Below are 23,442 nucleotides of genomic sequence, written 5' to 3'. Positions count from 1 at the left end.
ACCGCCGCCACCCCCCCCCCCCCCCCCAAGCACGGGCAGGAGCATGGAAAATATTTGTTTGGTATATCACTCTATTTGGGGATGGTTTGTACCTTCAAGAATTCAGCTAGAAAGAATTGACAGGATGATTTGCAGCCATCAGCAAACAACGTTACTTTCCTGAAAGCAGCAGCACCAGAGGGAAAACAAATTGAAGCAGGTGCGGGAAGAGTTAGGAAGCGCAAGAATTCCATTTCCGAGCCAAATGGACAGATTGAGACAGAGGAAAACAAATTGGGAAGTTGAAACGGCTGCCTATTGCCCAGATTTTTCAGGCGCTGGGAGGAGGTGGAGGTTGCGTTCAGGCTCTGTTTCGGGGCCTGGGAGCTGTGTCTCCATTTGAGCAGCTATGTTAGTGCTCAACCTGGGGTGAGGGTGGGTTTTGGGGGTGCATTTCCACCCTGAGCAGGGCTGGCATCGCAGATTCAGGGAGCAGCATCCTACAGAAGCACGAGCCCCACCACTGCGATGACCATGAGGAGCCCAGCCAGGATGCAGATGCTGATGAAGACGATGTCGCTGGTGTCCTGGCTCTTGATTTCGCGGGCGTACGTCACTCCCCCCTCCCGCTGCTGGGCATCCACCAGGTTTTCTGCCTGGCTGAGCCTGGAGGGGTCAGGGCCGGCGATGAGGGTCACCGAGGCTTCCTTCTTCTTCGGCTCACACTGCACCTCGTACTGGTGGATGTCCTCCTGGTCGCCCGCTGAAAAATCGATGTAGAGGGTGCTGACGATGACGGATGTATTGTTGCGTTTCTGCAAGACAAGGGTTGTGGCTCATCGGGGCTTTGTGCAACTCGTTTTCACAGGGGTTTGGAGGGCAGCTGGCCACGAATCAGACTAGCATCTACTGGGAAGATGGGAGAGGGACTGGGAATTCCTCTCTGCAACCAGTACAACTGGCACAGGGCTAGCCATCTACTCAGCTTGCTTTAAAGGAAGGTTTGCTGACTGCTTACCTGGGATTCGGTGCCACAGGTGTCGAACCTGGTGTGTATTCTGAAGTTCCTGCCAACCACCTGGGCTGCACAGGAGGGGGTCCCCAGATAAATCCTATTCCTCTCCAGCCGGGCCAGGGACTGCACGGGGATCTGGATGTGGAAGTCCGTCCGGGTGCAGCTGACGTTCATGGGCACAACTGTCGGGACAGAAAACAACGAACATGTAAAGATCCATCGGGAAGGGATTTTTGCCAGGCTGCAGTGGCTGCAGGAACTCTCGTGCAGAGCCACAGCCATTTTCAAAGCTCGCTGTCCCCATCACACACGAAGCAGGCGACTGACAACGCCAGGAGTAGCAGGGACATCAGCCTCATGAGTTTGCCATGCATCTCACAGTAGCTGGCTTTGCTGCTGTAAGACTCACGTGATGAGTTCTCCGGAAAAAAAGGAGCTACATGCGAAATGCAGAAAGCAGTATCAGTATTTTAGCCCTGTCCCGTGCCCAGGTCAGGCATGGATGGCTCCCAGGCACTGCCCTGCTTTCTGCCCCAGGGAGAGACCCTACCACCAACCCTCTTGAGCCTCATCCTCCTTCCCAGCTCTCTGAGTGACACCCGAGTGCCATTACAGCCAACACCATCATGCTGTCACTGCTGTAAGCAAGGAAGTATTTACCCTGTGAGAGCAGCCGCTCTCCATCACTGCAAAGCCAGCGAAACATTTGAGTTGCTGCCCAGGATTAGACCACGAGAGCTTTGCTGATGGCTTGCCGTGGGCACAGAGCTCCCCTGCACGCTACGACACCCCTGCAAGAGACACTCTTAGAGCGACGAAATGGAGAAGACGCATCTCGGGGGGACCCCACGTCTGTCTGCCCTGGAGCAATGCAGCTGCGCGGCTGCCACATGGTCCCTGGGGAAGGGTGAGCCGGGTCCCCAGCCCCAGGGCAGCCTCCTGGGGATGGATGGATGGCCCAGCCCAGGTCCTGTCCCAAGCATCATCAGCCCTCCACTGCCCCCAGAACATTATTTTTGATGGGGAGCTGGTGAACAGTGCTTGGAGGGAGCTGCTGTTGAGCTGCCCGTGATGGTGAGATGAAGGCCCCCCCTTCCTGAATTCTTGCTCAGCTTGAACCAACCACTTGGGCAGTATGAATTATTGAATTATTCTAGCTCCCTCTGAATCTTGGCCTTATGAAACCGGTAAGACGCAATACAATCAGTATGAAAAAATAGTGTCACTTTGCTTCACTTAGTGCATTATAAAACCATTAGAAGATTTACCAAATAACTAAAGTGCATTAGATCAAGAGGAGGAGAAAATGGATCCTCTCTCCTGGCGTGAAGGCTTTCATTCAAATGGCCATAAATCATACGTGCCCAGCCCAAGTCATGCCCTTTCGTGGTCCCGTAAGGAAAATATCTGCATGACTGAAGAGCTGTGGATGTGGAGGTCGAAAGGGAAGCATTTGCACGGCTGAAGAAATGTGGATGTGGCCGTGGAGGCTGAGGTGCCCCTTTGCCACCGAGGGCTCCCGAGGAAGCCGGTGGCGGGGAGACGCCGGTGCCTCCCGGTGAGAGCAGCCGCTCTCCTGGCAGGGTGCTGGTGGTTGGATGTGCCACGCAGGCTGCTAATTGCAAGCAGATGCCCGAATTGCTGGGCAAACATAGCAGGCAGCCTTGGCTTTATGGAGGGAGGCTCAGTTTCATGTCCAAGCTTTTGTCCTCCCCCAACACGCATCCGGCGGCATGTACCGGGGGATGCAGGAGCCTCAGGCAGCTGGGAGAAGTCACGTCCCTCTCCATGATGGGGCTTCCCCCTGCTCTTCAGCTAGCACCCCATCTATCTGTCTGCAAGCTCCTCCGTCGGGAATGGGGTTTCTCCGTGACCAGACACAGTGAGGCCAAGATTTCTCTCCCTGCACACTGCTGTAAAACAGTAAGAAATAAGCAGGACAAGGACAGGGACAGACCTGCTATACACACTAAAGCCCTACTAGATGTCCGGTACAACCTTTCTCCCTCCAGAGGCTGCAGAGGCTCAGGACAAAACTCCATCCTATCTCTTACTCCTAGAGCCACATACCCCCAGATCCCTTCTGCTACACTGGAAATGAAGAACGATTTTGCTGCTGAGGGATAAAATCTCGTAAAAACCTAGGGCCAGCCACCCCCAGCTCCTGTGCCGCCAGTCCAGCAGACCTGCTCCGGCTCCAGCCCGCCGGTGAGGCTGCCCCTGTCTGAATCATCCCTGACACACAGGTCAGCTCAGATGTAATTATCTTGAAATACAACGAATGCCATAAATTTGCTGGCTTTTGAGGTGCAAAGGTTGGCAAATACATGAGGAAGGTTGCACACCACTCCTCCCACCAGCTGCAGATGCACTGGCTGGGACACGGGGCACGTCGGTGGCGGGGACGTGCCGGGCAGGGTTGGCCAGGTGGATTTGGGACCGCCGTGCCCTGGGGGTCCCGTCCCTCTGGTGCTGCTGCCAGTGGAGGAGAGGATGCGGTTCATGTCTGCCTGCTCAGCTGTGTGCTGGGGGGGCTGGAGCATCCCAGGGAGCAGGGAATAGGGTTGTGATGTTTGAGCTGGTCACCTCCCCTTGGGGCTTTGGTCCCCTAAAAACCCCCTGGGTTTTCTCTGCTTCGTGCCCTGAGGGAGAAGCAGGAGCATGGCAGTGGCAGAGGTGCGGGGAGGAGAAGCTGGAAAGCATCTCCTGAATACTAAACATGACGTGGAGCATGTGCGCCTCGCACTCTGCGAGAGCTGGAGCTCACCCGCCGTGTCTTCTCCACCCCATCCCTAAAGAGCCACGTGCTCTGCTCCTGCAGACAGGTATCTTCACCGCACGGTCCTTCCAGAAATCACGTGGTCTCGGGCATGTCCCGATGGAAGTAAAGCATTGCGGAACACCCAAGCGAGACCTTACCTCCAACGTAGGCGATGGAGAAGCCCCTCTTGGCCGTGTTGCGGTCGGTGTGAAGGACCAGCAGCAACTGGTTGCTGCGGGAGGTGACGGGCGCCAGGCTCTCCCGTCCGCACCACCGCCCCAGCAGGGACCCGTTCTCGGTGCCACCATCAAAGGCGGCCAAGTGGTCGTAGTCACAGCCGCCTGTAAGGCTGCTCCGGCCCTCCAGCTCCATGTCCAAAAAGAAGACCTTGATCCGGTAGCCCGGGGGCAGCTGGATGCTCCACTGGCACTTGAGGTTGTTTGGGTAGAACTCGGGGTACCGAGGGCTGGAGAGATTCCCTTTGATGGCAGTGAAGACCTCCTGGCACTCCCCTGCTCAGGGAGAAAGGGGAAAGGAAAAAATGAAAGCAAACCCGAAGCCCCCTGGGTGTGGATGAGCTGGCGGATGAGCGACCGCTTGTTTTATTGCTAAAGCATACTCTGCCTTCCACCACACTGCTCCCCAGCCTTGTGTTTGGCCTATGGACACCCATCAGTTTGGGGAGATGGCAACACCCAAGGTGGCCAAAGTCCTACAAGGGCAGATGGGGAAATCTCATATCCCCAGGGAATGACATGAGCAAGGGAGAAGGATGGCTCTTGCTCAAGAGAAAGACAGCCCGGGGCCTGGGAGAGCCACAAGGATGCCGTTTGCATTGCGTGGGAGTTTACACTTCACACCGTCATCTCATGAGCTCTCCCCAAAGGGCTCCCCTCCGCTATCATCTCCTCTTGCTGCTGCAGGAGGGAGAGCATCACCACCACCACCACCACCTTGGGGACCCGTCCCCACATCCTTCCCACCTCCCCACCGCCCCGACTCCCTCGCACCCGAGTAGAAATGGGCCTTGAAGCCCCTGCCGCCGATGTTGAAGTCGGACTTGAAGAGGATGAGGAGGTGCGGGGCGGAGGAGACGATGCGGGGCGGGCGGGTGCTGCCGCAGTAATGTCCCAGGCGGGGGGCGGCGGTGGTGGGGCCGTCGAAAAGGGCCACGTAGTCGAAGCCGCAGCCCTGGCCCCCTTCCACCTGGAAGTCGGTGAACACCAGGGTGAGGGGGCCGCCACCGCTGCCCCCCCCGATGCTCCAGCGGCACTCGGCATTGTTGGGGTAGCTCTCGGGGTAGCGCGGGCTGGTGATCTCCCCCGACAGCCCCGTCAGCTGCCCGCCGCAGGCGTCTGCGAGGAAGCACGGATAATGAGGATGGATGGATGGATGGATGGATGGATGCTCTGCCACCGCCATCCCTCCCCGCTACCTTTCCGGTAGGCAGCAGCGAAGCCGCGCTTGGCCACGTGGCGGTCGGAGCGGAAGAGGACGGCCATGACGTGCCAGGCGGAGGAGAAGGGTGGCGGGGGGCTGCGGCCGCAGAACGTGCCCAGGAGGTTGCCCTGGTCCCGGGCAGCCCCGTTGTAGACCTGGAGGTAGTCATAGGCGCAGGCGGCATGGTACTCCAGCTCAAAGTGGCTGAAGGAGAGCAGGACGGAGGAGCCCTCGGCCACCACGATCAGCCACGTGCACTCCGTCTCGTAGGGGTACCGCCCTGGGAAGTTGGGGCTGGAGAAATTGCCGTAGGGCGCTGAAAGCACCCCCCCACATTTGATGCCTGGGGGAACACAGCAGTGGATGTGATGTCCCCTTTTCCAGGGGAAGCCTAATAGGATGGAGTCGGGGTGTACAGCACCGGCTCCATCCCCCCACTGGCGCTATCAAAACACCAGTGCCCTGCAGAGCTCCGCTGGGCTCAGCCACCCCTTCTCCCTGGAGGACACATGTCCCCCCCATCACCTTTCATCCCTCCACGTATCCCCCTTCTCCTCCCACTGCCCCTGTGCTGCCCTGCGGCGTGGCTGCAGCAGGGCTCGTCCGCGCCCGTGAGCTGGTCCTGCCGGTGACGACACAGCATCCCCATCCGTTTCTTGCTGGGAAAAAGAAAGTAGGGAGTGAGTTTTAAAGGCTCGGTGGTTCCAGCCTTGCCGGTGCCCCGGCTGCCCAGCCCTTCAGCTTTGTGCCTCCCACTGACAATGCTCCCTCCATATAATGGCGGTATCAGCGAATTCAAGCTGGGAGAAAAAGGGGTGAAGGGCTCGATGCGCTTAACAATGAGTTATGCATGTAGGGATCGATTTTCTAATGAAATCTTTATACTGAGACATGGTTATTATAAAATAAGGCGGGGGGGTGGGGGGCGGCTGCCACCTGCCCCGGGGTCTGATTAGGATTGGGGTGAAGGGGCTGATATAGCGGGCACATACATCATGTCTGGGAGGGACGCAGACCCTGTGTAGCCTCCAGGGGACACATGCGGGTTCCCAAGCAAGGCTGGGCGCTCGCCGCCATCAATCTGGGCCAAGTATATTGCAAATCAATAGTCAGCCAGCGCGCATTGCTTTTCATCACGCTCGTTGGTGCAGTGACCTCCTGGCGAGGCGGGGGGGGGGGCTCCTGCGGATGCATGTGATGCAGCACCACAGCAAATGGGTAAGGGGAGGGGAGTGTGTGTGTATGTGTTTTTCCACAAGCAGCAAAGCTGGCCAGATCTAAAATCGCCTTGCTAATTACCAGGGATAGGCAATAAAGTGATATGGGGCTGGTACTAAAGGAATAACGTTTTTGAAATAAATATCCAAGAGGGGAGCCCACGGGAGGGGTGAGTGGTCACGGTGCAGGCAGCTTGATGGATGAATGGCTGGGAGCCTTGGGGTGCTCCAGAAAGGGCACGTGGGTGCAGGCAGCACCGGGCAGCGGGGTGGCCATCTGCCCCTCAGGAGCACCCACACCGAGGCCAGGGATGGGTTTTGATTTCTGACACAGCCCTTTTGTGAGAAAGGCCCTGCCGGTTTTGGGGAGGGGTACTGCTCGTTAGCTGGGTTACTGGGCTGACCTGGCCCACCTTGCCCCCCAATTACTGTGTTGTCTGCCCTGCCCTGTGTCCTGGGGGTTGTTTTATCCAGGTAAGGTGAGGGGTTTATTACATGCACAGCAACATACATACATTCACATATAAATGTATATGTGTGTGTATATATATATATATATTTATATAAGCATGTGCATCTCCAGAAGTTAACAAACCCTTCAGCAAAGCACCTGTACACCACAACAGGACAACCCCTACCTGCAATCTTCAGTAACATAAGAGTGAAGCAGAAAATCAAGCAGAGAGCGGTGTCCCGCACTTGCCGCCGCACACGGTGACCGCAGATCCCGGCTCCTTTCCCCAGGCCAAGCCGGGTGTTTCCCGGCCTGAGCGAGCTGCTCTCCTTGCATGGGCTGAGAGCTGGGACCCGCTCGCACCCCAGAGCCGCTGCAGCACTCGCGAACAGCCCTCTCCTGCCTGGGGACCACGGATGCCCATCGGCCCCGAGGTCCCCACTGGGAGCTGGGACTGGGCTCTTACCTCTGCTGGGAGCATCCCCGAGAACCCTGCACAGCAGGGCCAGCGCTGCCAGGCAGCCTGCCCCCGTGCACCCCATCCTCCGGCAGGCAAATCTCCCCTCACCAGCGCCCGAGCATCCTTTTGGAGCTGTCTATCTGGGAGGAAAAAAATAAATAAAGAGAGAAATAAATAAAAAGCGGGAGGACTGTAGAATTAATAGCGGAATGAATAATTCATCGCTTGTTTGAATTAAGAGCGGCAAGGTAACTTGATCTATTCCTCCCTTCCTTCACTCAGTTTTAATGATCTGGATCAAATGTCCCAAGGATTTACACTATACCAGATACCTTGTCAATACACTATATTTAGAAGAGATATTAATGTTTCAGATATGGTGTATAACGGCAGTAAGTCTGGGCTGACAATATGCCCTTAAGGGGCTATGAAAATAATTTAGTTCGCCAGGCAAGCCAGTGAACCAAAATGGGAATTTCAGACTTACCGCGGAAAAGCACCTCAGGAATTAACGTGATTTATACTGCGGCACCCACTGCACAAAGCCAACCGGTGGTAAAGGCTAGAGAAACGGAATGGGATTTAAACGCAGCAACGTCTCCACATCGGCTGCGAGGTCAGCATCCCTGCAGCGAGTGCCCAGGCTCAGCGGGATGCTCAGCCCGGGAAAGCAGCAGTCACGAGCACTAAAGATAGCAAATCCCACCTCCCCCGAGGAAGATTAGAGATGAATTGTGACTCACGGGCAAAATACATCGATTATTATAGAACCTGCTAAGGCCTTGGAGAATTACCATGTTCTTCCATGCTGGCTCATGCTTCTTCTTGCCCGGGCTCTTGGATGCACTTGGCTGAAGGTAATCAAGGCTTTGCGTTCCGTGGGAAAGATGTGCTCCTCGTGCTGTGCCACATTAGCTGGAGAAACCCCGAGCCCAGCAGTGGTTCCGTTCCTTCCCTCCCGCCCAGGAGAGCAAACTCTTTCCTGCTGCCATAGCCCACACCCAGATGAATGCCAGGAAACAAAAACCCACAAGGGCCTCCTGGCATGAGGGATCTGTGCTAAAAAAGTCACCTTCAAAGCAGCGGGGAAAGAAGCAGCGAGTATCTCTAAATCTCAGGCGGGGAGGCAAGTTGCATTTATTAATTAAGCAATGAGGATCGATGCCTCAGACTTTTCCTGTGGATTAACGATGGGCTGGGAGGAGCTGATGGCCCGAGGTGCAGCTAAGGACCATTAACGCCAACTGGTCATGAATCCCCAGGAAATGCACCATGCCAAGGTCGTTAAGTGCCTGCATATAGTTATGGGTAATAGTAACAATAATATTTGTACGGGCTCTCTCCCCACTGCCTGGCCTCACTGGAGCCATGCCGAGGGCCGGTAGGAACATTGGGGCATCCCAGCCAGGAGCCCTCCGTCCTGAGCCCAGCTGAGGTGGGGGACATCAGGGTGTCTGTCCTGGGGCACTGGGCACCGTGTCACCCCACGAGCACCAGGAATAAGTGCACGTTCGAACGAGGAGATGCAAGGCAGCCCTCCCTGTCCTGGGGCACAGCGCAGAGATCCTGCGCCGGTGCAAGCTCTGGGAGATGGCTGTGATGCTGGCACATCTACCGACCTCCCAGGGACATTGCAGAGCTTAATTAGCTGCTTCCCTAATGGGCTGGGAGAGGAGGTCTGTCCCTGTGCCTTGTTACAACACTTGCGGGGCCAGCAACCACAGCAAAGAGGCAGGAGAGGCCTGGCACCACAGCCCGCGGTGCAGGAGCATCTCCTAGGTACTTCCATACCCATGGCTCTGGCTCAGCCCTCCCTGCCACGATCCCCGGGGCTCGGGGACAACGCGCTCCCCGGCTTCTCCATTGCTGCGTGGCGGAGCAACACGTTCATCCTTGCCGCATCTGTCTCTGGCAACACCCACCGTCCTCCAGCCCTTCCACCGCCGAGGCACATCCCAGCACGGAGCCAGCGTCTGGGACACCGGTACCTACGCGGCCGCTCTTCTCCATCCCTCCAGCTGCGCTCTCCATCAGCGATACCCCCAGGAGACCGGGGGGGAGACAGGCCTGTGCAGCACGGCAGCTGTGTCCCCCTCCCAGGAGACGGCATCCATCAACCGCCGGCACATTCACCCTCTCCTGACCTGGGGATGGCCATTCCCCGGCTGGGCCCGAGCCCAGGCAACGCTGCTTGTCAGCAGGCAGAGCCGGGCGGGAGAGCGGAGGGAAGCGGGGAGGGATGAGATGCGGCAGGGAGCAGGCAGAGGAGACGGACAGGTCATTCCGCACGGAGGTCCGGCCGGAGGTGCTCTGGATCAGCCCAGGGCGCTCTGGCTCTCACCAGAGACACGGTGGGTGATTTCGAGGTGTGCTGTATCGGGGCTGCCTCTATTCCTCTGCGGGCAAATTTATAAATCATGAGTCAAACAGGCATTTGATTCATTTAAGTAGAAAGGATGTGATCAGGACTGTGAGACTTCAGAGAAGATCAAAGGTTTAAATACAGTCCCCAGGAGAAACGGGAATTATTTAGGCAGGAAGTAATGAGATGAAATTAAGAAGGTACTTAGACTGCACATGAGGAAGAAAGAAAGCGAAGCGAAGCCCCTCTCCCTGGCCACACAGGCAGCGAGAGCTGAGCACCGGAGCATCTTGCCATCCCCCCTGCCCCAGGGTACGAGCCCCTGCCCTGGCCTGGCGGCAGCCGCCCACCACTGCAGGCAGCTCACACACCTCCAGCTCCACAGATCCCCCCAATAATCGACAGCATCACCACCATTTCTCTATGAAGCTGCCACCGTGGGGTAGTTCCCGAGCCTCCAAAGGGAAGGAAACCTCTCCTCTTCCCTCAGTAGGGAAAATCCTGCCTGAAAGCCTTTCCATCCCACATCCCTGCCTTTGCAGGAGTGCCACGCAAGCCTCTGAAAGGGGCTGTCCCCACGGGGGACGGGCTGGGAAGAGGGGACTTGTGTGAGAGCCAGCCTGAGAAATGACAAAAGGTGGGAGGGGGAAGGGAGACAAGGGCAGAAAATAGAGAACAAAGTGCCCACGGGTGGTTTAAAGGCCCCTTCGAGTTCATACTTCCAAGGACATCGTCTCCCCCACGAAGAATGTCTCGCAAAGACCCCCTGTCCCCTCCGGCGTGGCGAGCTGGGCTGCCGGCTCGGCGTGTGTCACCTCCTCCCGCTCTGCCTGCAGCCTGCCTTTGCAGGATTCACAGCCTGCTCCGTCTCTCACCACCCTCCCTTTTAGCCATGAACAAAGACGGGAGGCTTCGCGGCAGAACGGCCAGACCAGCTGGGTAGGGTTTAACCATGGTGGCCCATATGTGCTGAAATACCCAGACATATTGGGGTTGCGTTTAAAGGAACAGTCCCAGCTTTCACGCAGAAAGTCGTCGCTTTTACGAAGCGAGCGTGAAGTTTTACTTCAGGCCTTTGCAAAAAGGTTGGGTGGATTTTTAGCAAAATCTTAGAAAGGCAGAATATTTAAAGCAAGAGGTACGCAAGTAAGGTTTTCAGAATACGTAATATTTGAGAAAAATATTTGCTCTGTGTTCCCAGCTAAGGCCCGAGTCGGGAGAGCAACCGGTGAAAGCAACTCCTTATTTTATCCGCCCCATGCTGTGCAGAAACACCTCCACTACACAGTAGCTTATGGCAGCTGAAGCAGAATTTGGATGGGAGTCGAGAGCTTGCCTTGGACCTACCATGGACAACTTCCCTGGATCTCTCTGCGTTAAAAGCCAGAACCCTATTTTGGGTTACAAAGATGGCTTTCTTGTCAGCCCTTGCTCTGATGAAGTTAACACAAAAGCTGCAGTTACGCAAGATTAATTCCAGGCATTTGGTTAACTGGAGATAAATCTCAGTCATGCGAGGAGAACCTACGCTTCCTCCCAACATATGAATCAGAGCCACCATTTTAGTGCACACTGCTTATTTTGAGTAACTCTTTAACTGCATCTCCTTTGTGTAAGTTGTACTATTTGATATAGGTAAAAAATAAGGCATGAATAATAATGCAACATCATCTGTCACAGCCTGGGAAACCCCAACACAGGATGAACTGGGAATGAACAGAAAAACACAAAGGTGTGCAGAAAGGCTGTATTTCCAGGTGTGGTTAGTAAACACAGTGGTCTAAGAAGGTAAAAGAGTGGACAGCAGATACCTCAGAGGAAAGGCAGCAGCATCGTGGACTGAAAGAGGAGGAAGGGGCTGGGGTGCCCTGGCTGGGTGCCGTACCAGCGCAGCTGCAGGGCTGCCAGCCCCCAGGGCAGGCCCTTGGCTCTGCCTCCTGCCCCGTGGGAGAGCACCCCAGCAAAGCCCCGTGAAGCTTTCACCCCTCAGGTGGTGTTCTTGTATGCTTAGGGCATGCCCCTGGGCACCTGAGAGAGTCCTTTGACAAAAAGCAGCAGCTGTTTATTTGAAAAGAGGTTCAATTTAATGAACCACAGCTATTACACAACACTTAGGGGACATGGAAAGCAAACAACCATCCTCCTCAACAGACAGCAGCTACAACCCGGTTGCTTTCTCTCAGTTTTAGGACATGCTCTTTCTCTCCCCAGGCAGCATTACAAGGGTTAAGGACCAGGGTAGATAATGCAGGCTGTGCTAGGGCAGGAGGACAGCCTGCCTAAGACCTCACTGGGCATCACATATAATTCCATCCTTATGTATAGTTCTTCTGTATATGATTGCAAAGGCTCTTTTTGGAGATCAGTGCTGCCTTCTCTGTATTAGTGTATAACGGGGCAACTGAGGCACAGAGAGGTTGAAGGGACTTGCCTGGCATCACCCAGCAAGATAATGACACAACCGAAATGAACTCTATGGACTCCAGAGTGTTGGGCCAGTGCTCTGCTGCTCCCTTGGCCAGGCAGTCTTCTTCCTAAGGACTAAGTCTCTCCCAACAGGGCACAATACCACTGCAGACTAACGGGGATTGCAAAGCAATCACTGGTCTTCATATTACAGCAGAGCTGCGTACTTGGATGCTTTTTAGTACCCTTAGGTGATCTCTCTCTTAAAATTGCACTTGAAGACTTCCATTAAAATTACCATGCTGTTCCACGAGGTGCAGGTAGCACACCATGAGGCAGCCACTCTGGAATGGCACCTGCTCCTTAAAACACTCAAGAGTGAGAATCATACTGGAGACAAATATTTGTCCTTTGGACAAATCCAAAGGCCTACGAAAGTACATGCAGAAGGAACTCAGTCGATTGAGATGACTGAATTTGAGCAATGTCTGCAGAGAAACAAGGATGTCCAAGGCTCGGCCTAAAGTTCCTTAGGTCAGGAATATCCTCCTAAAAGACAAAACAGGAATTTTCTTCGATTCCTGCAGCTTTCAAGTATCTTCTCATATCTTCATTGAATGCAGAAGAGCCACAGATCAATACAAATGGCCTTCGTCGACAGGAATTTATTATTGTCTTCATCAAGTCTTCATTGAGACGACCAGTGTATGTGTTTTCCTGATAGCTCCAAGGAAGTTTTTCCAGCGAAGTTTCCTGAAAAGACAAAAGGTTTGCAGTATGCCATGTTAAAAAGGACAATTGATTGCTTACAGCCGAATCTCCCTCTTCCCCTCCGAGTGCTGCACAGGACGTTTGTCACCCTTGTGACTCCATCTGGGTAGAACTGACCCATCTCAAGAGCTACGTTCCTCTTCCATAGCCCAGACCAAATCTTCACCTGTCACGAGAGACCTAGCTACTCACTCAGAGCAGACTCAACAAAACCAGAGCGTAACTATCACTAATAAATGCAGCAGAACCTTCTCCTTTGAGAACCACTTCCCACCGTGCCTTTTCTATTCCCAAGTGCTAAATCCCAAGTCTGTTCCTCTCTATTGCCTCTCCCATTCCCAAGTCTCTTTCAGTCCCACCTCCCTTGACCAAAACTGAAAGAAGCCAGCACTGTTCCAAACACCATGAGAAATGTTACATCCCGTGGTGTTAGATCCAGTGGGGACTCCCCTACTGCTATTAATTAGAAGCAGAAGGTGCTCACATGTGGTGGTGACAGGCAGCAGAGTGAAATACTGAGACAGACAGATATATAATCCTAAGAGTGAGGATGCACGAGTCAGTGCTGGACTACAACAAACCTGCTAAGAGAAGAGAAGAAAGGGAGAGATCTACACACAGGGCAGACAGTGTTGACAGGGGTCAGGTAGGTTTCTTGCCCTTCACTGATTGAATTTCAAGACCTCCTCATGCTCTTGAGACAGCACTGTCCTAAAAAGGGTATTTAAGCTATGTCACCAGAGACAATTACCAGTTACACTCCTATAGAACAGCTGAGGGGGTGCCTAAGTCACAAGTACTTTTCCCTATACCGAATCTCAACTTGCCGAGGCCATATGCGGAACATAACGTATGAGGCAGATCCACTATGAGAGATACAAAAAATGATTCATCTGAGAAACTAAAAATGCAATGGGATTCATTCCCTTAACATAAATAATTCTTTCTATATCCTCCCTGCAATGAATCCTCATTTCGGAGGGAAATAATTTTTAACCAACAAATCCATGCAGAACACAGGCAACTTTGGGACCAAATGGAAATGAAAAAGACTGCTCAAAATGTAAGACCACTGGGAGGTATGCCCTCATCCCATGGATCTGGCAGAAAAAATAATTTTACAGAGAGGGAAACAACTTTAAGAAGTTTAAAAATGGGTCAGCTGGGAAAAATAATTGCTGGGAAGTTGGTGCTAACATACTAGAAGAAGAACGCTTTAGCCATGAGCAATGAATGGAGGATAAGGACAGATTAAGGCACTGGTATTAGGAAAGAAGAAAGAGTTTATTTGCTGTGAGTCTCTCAGAGGCAAGTTTTCTTTGCACAAATGTTTAGGTGCAGCAACAACCATCTGAAGTGGGGGGGAATAATCAACAGTGACTATGAATCAGTGGGTCTATCCCAACCAAACAGCTATGAAGGAGGTGAAGAGGGACAAGCAGTGATGGTCGCTTCCCCGAAATTCTCTGGAATGGTAGCAGTGTGAGAATATGTAGCAGATTTAAGAACAGCAGCTACTGGATCACAAAATAGCCTCAATGACTGGGAAAGAATTAAGATCACACTCATGGAAAAGCAGAGGAGGCAGAGGCTCATCCAGCACACAGAACCCTCACGCGAACATGCTTCATAACCATTCATTCACCTGGCTTAGGACGTAAAATATTCTGACGTTCCAGTATCGAGCCAGATCCTGGAGAAGAGGTTTCAAATAAATTTTGTCAAAGGTACGGAAGCAGCCAACAAGAGTTACAAAAGTTTCATCCTCTTCATCATCTGTTATGGACTGGAGGATGGGAAGCATTGGTGCAAGGCCGGTACCAGACGCCAGCATGAGGAGTTCTCCATGCTAACAACAAACCAGAGAATTTTGAATGAGCTGTGGTGACTGGAAACAGATGTGCTCATGGCCAGTCCCTCCTTGCTGCCACACTGGTAAAGGGTCCCTTGACAGACAATATACCAGAAGGTCATAAACTGGTAAATTCAAATCTCAGAATGTATTTTTCTGCAAAGGATTACAGATAGCACTTCCAGGTTTATATATCAAATCTAACGAAACTGGATTTTACCCAAAGATAATAATTTATCCTAACTTTAGCCTTGATTTCAATTAATTTATATTTCAGTTTCAGTTCTGCAGTACACTTTGCTGACCCACTGTGTGTTGTTTTCCCACTGGAAAAGTTCCCTGTGTTTTTCTTGGATGCTGCAAAGTGCAATCCTGAATGTTCTGAAAGGGTTTCTTCTCCATCCTGATCCACCTTATCCTCCTGATGCATTCTCACTTTTCTCAAAGAGCTACCAGCAGCACATAGTGCTTCCCACCTGCAAGGGGGCACATTCACTCTACTACTGATTGGGATGTTCAGGCAGTAAGGTGCTGTGTGTAGGAGGACAGAAGGTTCCCAGCGCTTTCCCCAGCTGCCAGCTAGTGCACGAATGCCAGAACTGGGACTTAAGCCCCTATTAAGCCTTCAGAGGCTGCTTGTGCTCCATTTTGACTGGGCAGTTTATTGTGAATGGATCTGATCTGCCTGAATCTGAATCCTATTCTATTGGCAGCAAATAGAGATAAAAGAAAATTTGACTATGAAACTAGTATTTGAGACCTTTGTTATAATTCCTAAATAATAAGCAGCTCTTCTACAGCAAGTTGTTTCAAAGATTGCTCAGGTGCTTTGCAAACTGCATGTATATGGATCACCCAGACAGCCCCTGAACGCAGCCACTTCTAGGCATGACTGCCACGTTCTGTCCCAAATGATTATCTGGAAGCTTTTAAGAAGAGAAGGGAACAGTAGCCTGAAACAGCAGGGAGAGTATTTCAGGAGGCAGAACACAATTGGTCTGCATGGAGCTCAGCCACTGGGATTTTACAGCCTTATTTTTGATGGGGAAAAAGAAGAAGAAAAAACCAAGGCCTTGAGATCTTAATGACGAGTGTTTCAATTTTGCTCCTCATTTGAAAGGTCAGAATTAAGTAACCAAATTAGTATGTGAGAAGCCTTCCCCTGAAACTGGATCTGCCTTTCTTTGCAGCAAGCCTGGTATCAGCAGGTGGGATCAACATTTGCAGAGTGGTTGGGTGATGTGACACCTCACTGGAGCTGCTACAGTTCAGGGAATAACCAAGAGAGAAAAAGTTCAACACCTCCCCTTCGCTCATGCTCAGTAACAAAACAGCAATGTCATTCAAACAAGGCAAAAACTGATCCACACTCATTGCTGGTGCAAAGTAAGTTCACTTTGTTAAACACATCAGGAACTTCTAATGCAAGTGATGAATGGAGAGCCTTGCTAGTATTTTCCACAATCTCCTGTCCACCTCCCTCTCCTCTTCCTTCTTAAATATTCTGCAGTTCAGTAAGGTGTACTTTCTCCACTTGACTGCTAATGCTGCAGCACTGTACAGTAACCCAGGAAGTCCCTAAAATAATAATGAAAACAGTAATCAAATTGATGTCTTCCCTTTAGAGTGTTAAACAAAGCTAGCTGCCACAAGCTGAAACATCCTGTGTCTCTTAGGGAACTAACCTTATTAGGTTGATATGGGAACCCTCCAAACGGCCCACGCCAAAAGACCATGTCTCCTTTTTTCCACGTTTTTATGTATTGTGACATTAGCCCAGCTTCATAGCACTAATAAAAAACATTGCACAAAAGAAAAGAATAATTATACTCTGTTGGAAAGTTTCCCAGCTTAAAGTCAATTATAAAGTTATCTACATTTAAACAAGAAGGGGACAAAAAACCATTTCATGCGTTTAAAAAGAAAGAAAGATCATTCTGTTTGAAAAATAACTCAAAGTTATACCCAAAACAAAGACATTTAAATTAAATCATATTGGATCCATTCCAGCTTGACTATAAAGTAAACACAACCCACTCTCATGCAGTCTGAATTTCCAAAACTGGAAAAAGCTTATCAGAGTTCTTGCTTACAAAGCACACAGAGAAGAGTGTCTTGAATGCAAAGCACAGTCCAAGCCTTCAAGTGTTCTCCAAATCTCAGGGTATGGGGTCTGGAAATGCCCTCTGGGTACTGATAGTTATATAAACACTGCATAGCTCTTGCTTTATTTCAGTCTCTCAGATGCTGTGTTGATACAATTAGTGACCCGAAGTCAGGTCTCTCATTTATAAAACTCTTGTTTTCAGAACAGATCATCTGGATGCTAAGGGATGCCTTCACGTTTTCAAAAAAATATGCTAATGTGGGCCTCATAGAAGAAAAACATTAGCAAAAAACTGCCTTACTTTCTACCAGGCACAAACCATATTATCTAGGCTTTTGCCTGCAGGAATGCTAACCTCACTCATGACTGATGAGAAAGGGTTGGTGCTTGCTAGAAACAGAGAAGCAAAGAGAGGCTGGAAAATGAAGGGCTCATCCAAGCAGTCTTGTTGCTATGTGCTATATGTATGTCCTATATGTAAGACCACTTTATGGTTAATGAGAACAGACGTGCACAGAAGAACGGCCACAGCGTATGGGATCTGGCTGGAGAACAAGGGCTGGTCCAAACAGCAAGAGCAGGCAAGCCCAACAGCTGCGGCAGACAACTGGTCTCGCACAGACCAATGCCACTGATAAGTCTGACGAGGAGCGACACAACCAGAGGTCAAAAAGATAAGATGTGATTTAAGTCTTCGAAGACTCCAGCCCATATGAAGGAAGCGTATTTTGGGGTATTTTCTGCATGCGCATTGGACAGAAGCCCAGCTCCACACCCCAGTGCCTTGGCTGGCCACCAAGCTGCACTGCAGGCAAACAAAATTGGTGAACCACAAAGAAAAAGTGAGTGAGCGAGCATGTGCTTGTGCTTGCAGTGTTAGCTAATAAAGAACACAGATGCTCCTCCCCTCCTAACAGCCTCACTTGAACAAGATACCTGAAGTATTAAGAACTATTAGCACCAGTTGTTACATTCAAAAGGTAAATGTATAACATACACACACATCCAGGCTCTGAGTTACTGTCAGAAACATTTTACATTCAGAGGGCTCTGGGCAGGTACTAAGTCTCAGGCAAAGAGTGTGCAGTTCCATCAAAGGTGCAGTATTTTATACCTACCTTCTTCAAATACATATAGAAACGCAAGGCAAGAGCACAAAAGTCAGCCCCATTTGCTGCCTATTCCCAATGGACCAGGGTAATAGAAACTAAACCAATCCTTCCTTCACCAAAATTATTTCCAAAAATTGAAGTGAGAAGTGATTGCATGGGTTTAAAATGTATTTTTCTAAATAAAAAGAAAAAAAAAATTATTTCCTGGGGGAAAACTTCTACACCCAGTTTTACATGGAGAGAAACCCTAACATTATAAAATCACTCAAAAAGAGGGTTATGCTCTGTAAATGGCAACTCCCTCACTCTTAACTGTAGTATCACAAATGCAATGCTATAGTAACAGGAGACAGAAGGGTTTGAACAGTGCTTGGATTGCATAGTAATAATAATAATATAGTACTTTCCACAATTGTCTGAATAGTGTGAAATATACCACAACCTACAGAGTGAGTTATAAAAATGGCTGCTTTACACTGGGTGTTACCAACCTCTTTTGTCACTGCCAGAGAATAACTATAGCTCCCTTTGGGATGAAAGGCTCTATATAAAGGAAAGGTATCATTACAATCATTACTATTATTATTGAAATGCAAAACCTGTGAGTAATAAGCAAGTATACATGAAATTTCACAGTCATCCTGTGAATGTATCCTATTAATGCAACTCAAATGCAACACTTCTCTCCCCTACTACACATCAATTGCCACAAGAATGGTGAAATGACCCTCCCACAGGTGTCCTATAGAAGCTGTACACTTCTGTAAAGAACAGGGTTTGTGTTTGAACGTATAATGCATAATAAACTCCAAAAATGTGAAATCCTGGAAGACAGGCAGAGGACAAGTGGTCATTCTCTGCAAGCCACCTGGGGTACCCAGCACTCTGAATTTCACACCTATACTGAAGTCTGTGTCTGCCCTGAGGAATCACTAGTGACATTCAAATGCAGTATTGGAAAAATCTTCTTCAATTCGATATCCTCCACACAAAGTAATCTTTTATGAGGGCCCTGCAGACTTTATTCAGACAAATTTCCAGCCAAGTTCTCCTATAAAATCCTTTTGAACTCAACCAGCATTTTGTGGTGGCCTCCAGAAGGGCCAGGACACTCGTCCAAAATGGGGCTCTGCCACCCCATCCACCCCGATAGGTGCAGCCTGTGCCTGTGGGCCACGGGGATCCTCTCAGACTGCAGGCAGCTCCAGAGCCCTGCCCGCAAACCAGAAACAGCCACCTACTGTCCATCCACATTTGTAAACAAAATGAAAAATTTTTCTAAGGAGTGTTCTTAAAGCAAAATACAGGGGGGAGGGTAATGGCTGGGTAAAGACTTCCCAAAATCAGTGGTTCAACCAGGCTGACAACTGGGTACAATTTCAAAGACAGACTGAAAAGGCAAAATGAAATTGGGGAAGTGAAATGGGCACCTCTTTCCACACTGGTGACCACAGGGCTCCCGAGAGGCTCTCCCAAGCACTTAAGAGGGCTTATGCTGCAAAGCACTTGTCTGCGTGCCACCTTCCTCTGCTTTCGGTTTTGTGGGAAAAACTGCAATTTTTATCAGCAAAGCTCAACTGCTTCAGAACAACACAGAAACAGTCCATGAGGGATTTGAGAGAGTTTCACTTGAAGTGCTGACAGCATGCTTGGTTCCTAAAGAAAACAGTCCCCAGCACCTTAGACTCTAATCCACATTGTACAGGCTTACTTACTTTCATTAAAACTTCAAAGTAACCTTCTGCATTCCCTCGGCTAATCGGAGTATAGGCTCGCTGGACCTCCAAACCATTCACCACTCCTCTGAGGAGAGAAATATAGGAACCCACTGTGACTTGGGTCATTGACTGGTATTACCAAACTTCTGCAGTTCTCTGGGGAGACAAGGGAGGCAGCAGGTCCTCTTCCCAGTGGCCCAGCCTGTGGACAGATGCAGAACATTTCCCTTCCCGAGGTAAAAATCCAGGGGGAACATAATGGCTAAATGCACCTTTTGTTTTCCTGGTGGTGGCCCCAGCTGTACCACACATTCAGCTTCTGGACACATCCCTGGAAGGATGTTTGAGCCGTTTTGTGAGAAACGGCCAAACGTGTAAGAGTGGCAAAGGGGAGAGAAAATGCTTTCATGGTTAAGTCTGCTATCCCTTTTGGGCTGGGGTCTACCTTCCTTTCTGAGTTCGGACAGCATCTGGTAACTAAATAATGAAAGCTAGGGCACAGCCTTGACCTGAGGTCTTATCAATATACACTGTATTTTCCTCTAAGTCTTCTCTTTCCATAGAATATATCCACCCTGCTCTTTACTACTGACTGCGGTAATTGATTGAAGGGACCAAACCTTTTCCTCTGCTGCATTATGAGAGATGGCTGAAGGGAGAAGCATGTACTTTCAGCAGCCAGCCAGCTGTATACATCAGCTGTTAACGTACAAATAACGTCAACAGATACAGATCAATGGTATCATAACATGACTTTTTCTATCTGGCAATGATCACCACAGATGGCTGAGAAAGACATAAACTTTTCCCAAGTGGCCCCTTTCTGGCAAGCAATAAACTACACAGGAGGGTTGTTTTGCTAGAAATCAGTCAGGAATGCCTGGACACTGTGGGGTTACACCCCAGGTGCTGAGTTACCCCGAGACACAGGGCCTAAAATACCGAGCTCTGGGGTAAGTGCAGCTCATTGTCTTCATTCCAACATGCTGGAGTAAATCATCTGTTGTAACATCCATTCTTTGAGTCTTTCTTTTGGCAAATGGATTTTCTTAATCACACCTAGTTCTTTCTGACCCACCGACACAAGGATAATGCTGAAGAAAAATACGGCTTTGGAATGGCTTTTAGCATATAATTAGTAGAGCTCGCAAGCTCACAAGTTCTTTCATCTGTGACATTGTGGAGGTATAGAAATTATGATTTGCCTGGTATGAAGCCTTTGTCTATTGACAAAAACCTACGTATTCGGTTACATAATGCAGACTGTTTAACTAGCACAGAGAACAATACCTTAACACGATATGTTGTCCTAAACTCAACCGCAGACTGCTATTTCCCGGTAATTCAAATTTGTACTGGTAGGTGTCCTCTGTTAGCTGCTCCACTGAGCTTATGTTGAATGCAGTAAATGTATCTGGATTCAGTTCTGAATTATTGCTCTGCAAGAACAACAATAAATAATTACTTGGTTAGATGGTGTCTTTTATTATTTCATTTTTCTTTGGAAGCAAACATGTGTGCTCATTTAGTGCCAGAGATACTCAGGACTCCAGAAGAACGTGTATTAAATGCTGGGGCCCAGCGCAAATTTCAGCTCTCTGCTGATTCATTATCATGTTCTGTGGCACGCACTTTGGGATCTTGCATTCCCCAACCCCCCAACCCCCCTTTTCAAATTACATTTTTTACACCTTACTGCAAGGTCATCCTATTACGACTCACTGCAATAATTTTCTCAAGTCTGGAAACAAACAGAAATAACACTGCTAAAAGAGCTGAGCGCTGCTTTGGGGGCAACTTTGAAACCTACTGATGACCACTGCGAATAGGAAATACTGCTAGCCATTTTAACACTGATCATTTTTGCTTGACCCAGCATAGTTAAATCTTATGTAAAAGGGCACTGACAAGCTTAAAATTATGCTCTGAAGACAACTACTCCACCGCACACAATGCAGCTTTTTTCATCCTCAAAATGAGAGTCTAAAAAACAGGTCAGGAAAATGGAGCTTCTCTGAGGAAAGTGTCAGAGAAAATTGTGATTCTTTGTACCTTTCACCCATTCCCACTTTCCAGAGAGGCTGGCTCTGGCTGGCTGGGGTACCCCGGCAAGGAGAAACTGCAGACCCAGAGCTGTAATGCGACACCAGGGCGAACTCGAAAATCCCATTACAGCAGGGAGAGAGCGGGCAAGGGGGAGGGTGGCTGTGAAGGCAGAGTTTGGGGAATTGCGTTTACAGCCTTCTCTTAAGGCACTGCTTTAATCTATTGCTGCATCCCTCGCCCATCACCACAACCCCACACACTAACAAGTACGATCAAAGCACAGGCTCTAGGATGTGATGAAGATAAATTGACCTGCTCCTTCTTTTCCATGAGGAGGCTTTTGTCTTGCTTTGCTTTGGCCCTCTCCCATTGTGCAAGCTCCTTCTCATACACATCATAGATGCAGGGTTTGCAGCCGCTGCCACAGCACTGGGATGGGGAAGGTTCCTGGGGTTTGAGAGCCAGCCAGTCGTGCTCATTTCCACTCATTGTCTGCAAAACACAAGCCCTGCATCAAAAACAGCACGATGAAGAGGGGCACGTGCTCATCAGCCGAGCATTATTTGGAGAAGGACTGAGAAAATCTCTCTCGAGCATCTTGCATGATTGTCTCAGGGACTCAGAAAACCGAAAACCTGTGAGCCGATCTGGTGCCTGCAACGCTCCATTTTCGCTCAAGTGCTCGCCGCCTCTGCCTTATCTGGTGTGGGAACGCCAGACATCACAGCCACCGGCCAAGAGCTGCACAGCAGATTCCAGCCCAACCTCAGGCTCTGCGTCCCAGCCAAAGCAACCTCCAGCAGCAGCAGGCACACCCTTACTCCTGCTCGTTCTGCCGTGGCGATTTCCTACACAAGAGTGGCTTGGTCACCCGGAGCAGAAACATCTTAAAAATCCGCAGCTTGGTCTGTAAGAACAGGTAACGAACCCCAACCACCAAGATGTGGCCTGCCAGAGCACAGCTTTAAAATGGGGGGAGGACAGTGAACTAGAAGTGGGGTTTAGGGCCAAGAGACTAGAGGCAAACGTGGTGAAGTCACAGGCAAGCAAACGAACACTTTGGTTATGAGCAGATTTGAGTCTGGCTCTAAAACGCAGACATGTAGGAAAGGGCAAGAAGCACTGGCAGTGTGACTTTTATCCCTTACTGCTACCCTCGCTTCAGAGAGAGCTGTACCTACCGAATGCTCCTCAACCGAAATCACGATGCAGACCTCTCAGGGACTCTGCTATTTTTACACAATGCCTGGTTTAACGTTGTTCCCAATACATTTGTATCTGTTATCATTTAAACGAGAGAAGGTCCAGAGGAAATTATAAAGCCACGGGTGACGAGGCTGAGGAAGAGAACACTTAGCACTTAGAGCAGCTTCATTTTCAAGGTGAATTAATTACCTGACCTTCACCCTGAAACACAAATACGCTTATTCTAACGTTACGGGGGAAGAAGAGAGAACCAAAAGGCAAGTGGTCCTGCCTTCCACAGCGGCCACCGGTGCCGTGCCCCCTGAGCAGCTCGGGGGGGCCCTCAGCACCCACAGCTCCTCCACGGGCTACCAAGAGGGGCACCCCAACCAGGCCGCGGCTGGAGCCCGGAGCCCCCAGGCTCGGGGCTGGCCACATTTTATAGAGTTTCGAGCACTTACTCTGCGTGCCCGGGGGCTTGGGCACACCGCCCCACGGGCAGAGCGGCCCCGGCCCCTCAGGACCCCGGCCCCACACAGCCGGTCTGCAGGCCCCGG

The 23,442-nt window shown here is 50.4% G+C and overlaps 2 protein-coding genes across 3 annotated transcripts in view; both read right to left on the bottom strand.

Moving 5' to 3' along the window:
- Nucleotides 1-455: 455 nt before the first annotated feature.
- On the bottom strand, nucleotides 456-8,176 carry CDCP2 (CUB domain containing protein 2). The gene is made up of 7 exons (XM_010582339.1): nucleotides 8,121-8,176; nucleotides 7,333-7,466; nucleotides 5,191-5,538; nucleotides 4,766-5,110; nucleotides 3,914-4,267; nucleotides 998-1,176; nucleotides 456-794 (listed from the first exon to the last, which is right to left on the bottom strand). Exons 2-7 carry the CDS (start codon nucleotides 7,406-7,408, stop codon nucleotides 480-482), a joined length of 1,617 nt encoding a protein of 538 aa, XP_010580641.1. The 5' UTR covers nucleotides 7,409-7,466; nucleotides 8,121-8,176; the 3' UTR covers nucleotides 456-479.
- A 3,511-nt stretch (nucleotides 8,177-11,687) lies between these two features.
- LOC104840998 (NADH-cytochrome b5 reductase-like) overlaps nucleotides 11,688-23,442 on the bottom strand; it is a 12,054-nt gene continuing 299 nt past the window's right edge. The window contains exons 1-7 of one of the 2 annotated variants that reach the window (XM_010582337.1): nucleotides 22,336-23,371; nucleotides 22,013-22,192; nucleotides 20,945-21,093; nucleotides 19,652-19,739; nucleotides 16,403-16,507; nucleotides 14,511-14,714; nucleotides 11,688-12,847 (exon numbers count right to left, since the gene is read on the bottom strand). In XM_010582337.1, coding sequence (XP_010580639.1) covers nucleotides 12,644-12,847; nucleotides 14,511-14,714; nucleotides 16,403-16,507; nucleotides 19,652-19,739; nucleotides 20,945-21,093; nucleotides 22,013-22,192; nucleotides 22,336-22,368 — 963 coding nt within the window. In that variant the 5' untranslated portion in view covers nucleotides 22,369-23,371 and the 3' untranslated portion in view covers nucleotides 11,688-12,643. Of the gene's footprint in view, nucleotides 12,848-14,510; nucleotides 14,715-16,402; nucleotides 16,508-19,651; nucleotides 19,740-20,944; nucleotides 21,094-22,012; nucleotides 22,193-22,335; nucleotides 23,372-23,442 lie in introns of those variants that run through there. The other variant, XM_010582338.1, reaches the window with a different exon arrangement.

This window comes from Haliaeetus leucocephalus, unplaced genomic scaffold (assembly GCF_000737465.1).
Source record: "Haliaeetus leucocephalus isolate CR32 unplaced genomic scaffold, Haliaeetus_leucocephalus-4.0 Scaffold848, whole genome shotgun sequence".
NCBI lineage: Eukaryota > Metazoa > Chordata > Aves > Accipitriformes > Accipitridae > Haliaeetus > Haliaeetus leucocephalus.
This window is presented reverse-complemented; position numbering and strand designations above follow the sequence as displayed.

Bases quoted from the DNA above. Each gene is read 5' to 3' on its own strand.
- CDCP2 (XM_010582339.1), bottom strand. From the start codon at position 7,408: ATGGGGTGCACGGGGGCAGGCTGCCTGGCAGCGCTGGCCCTGCTGTGC. The intron at 4,268-4,765 runs GTGCGAGGGAGT...CTCCCTGAGCAG, and splicing joins CAAGGCCCATTTCTACTCGG to GGGAGTGCCAGGAGGTCTTC. The intron at 1,177-3,913 runs GTAAGGTCTCGC...CTGTCCCGACAG, and splicing joins CTCCATCGCCTACGTTGGAG to TTGTGCCCATGAACGTCAGC.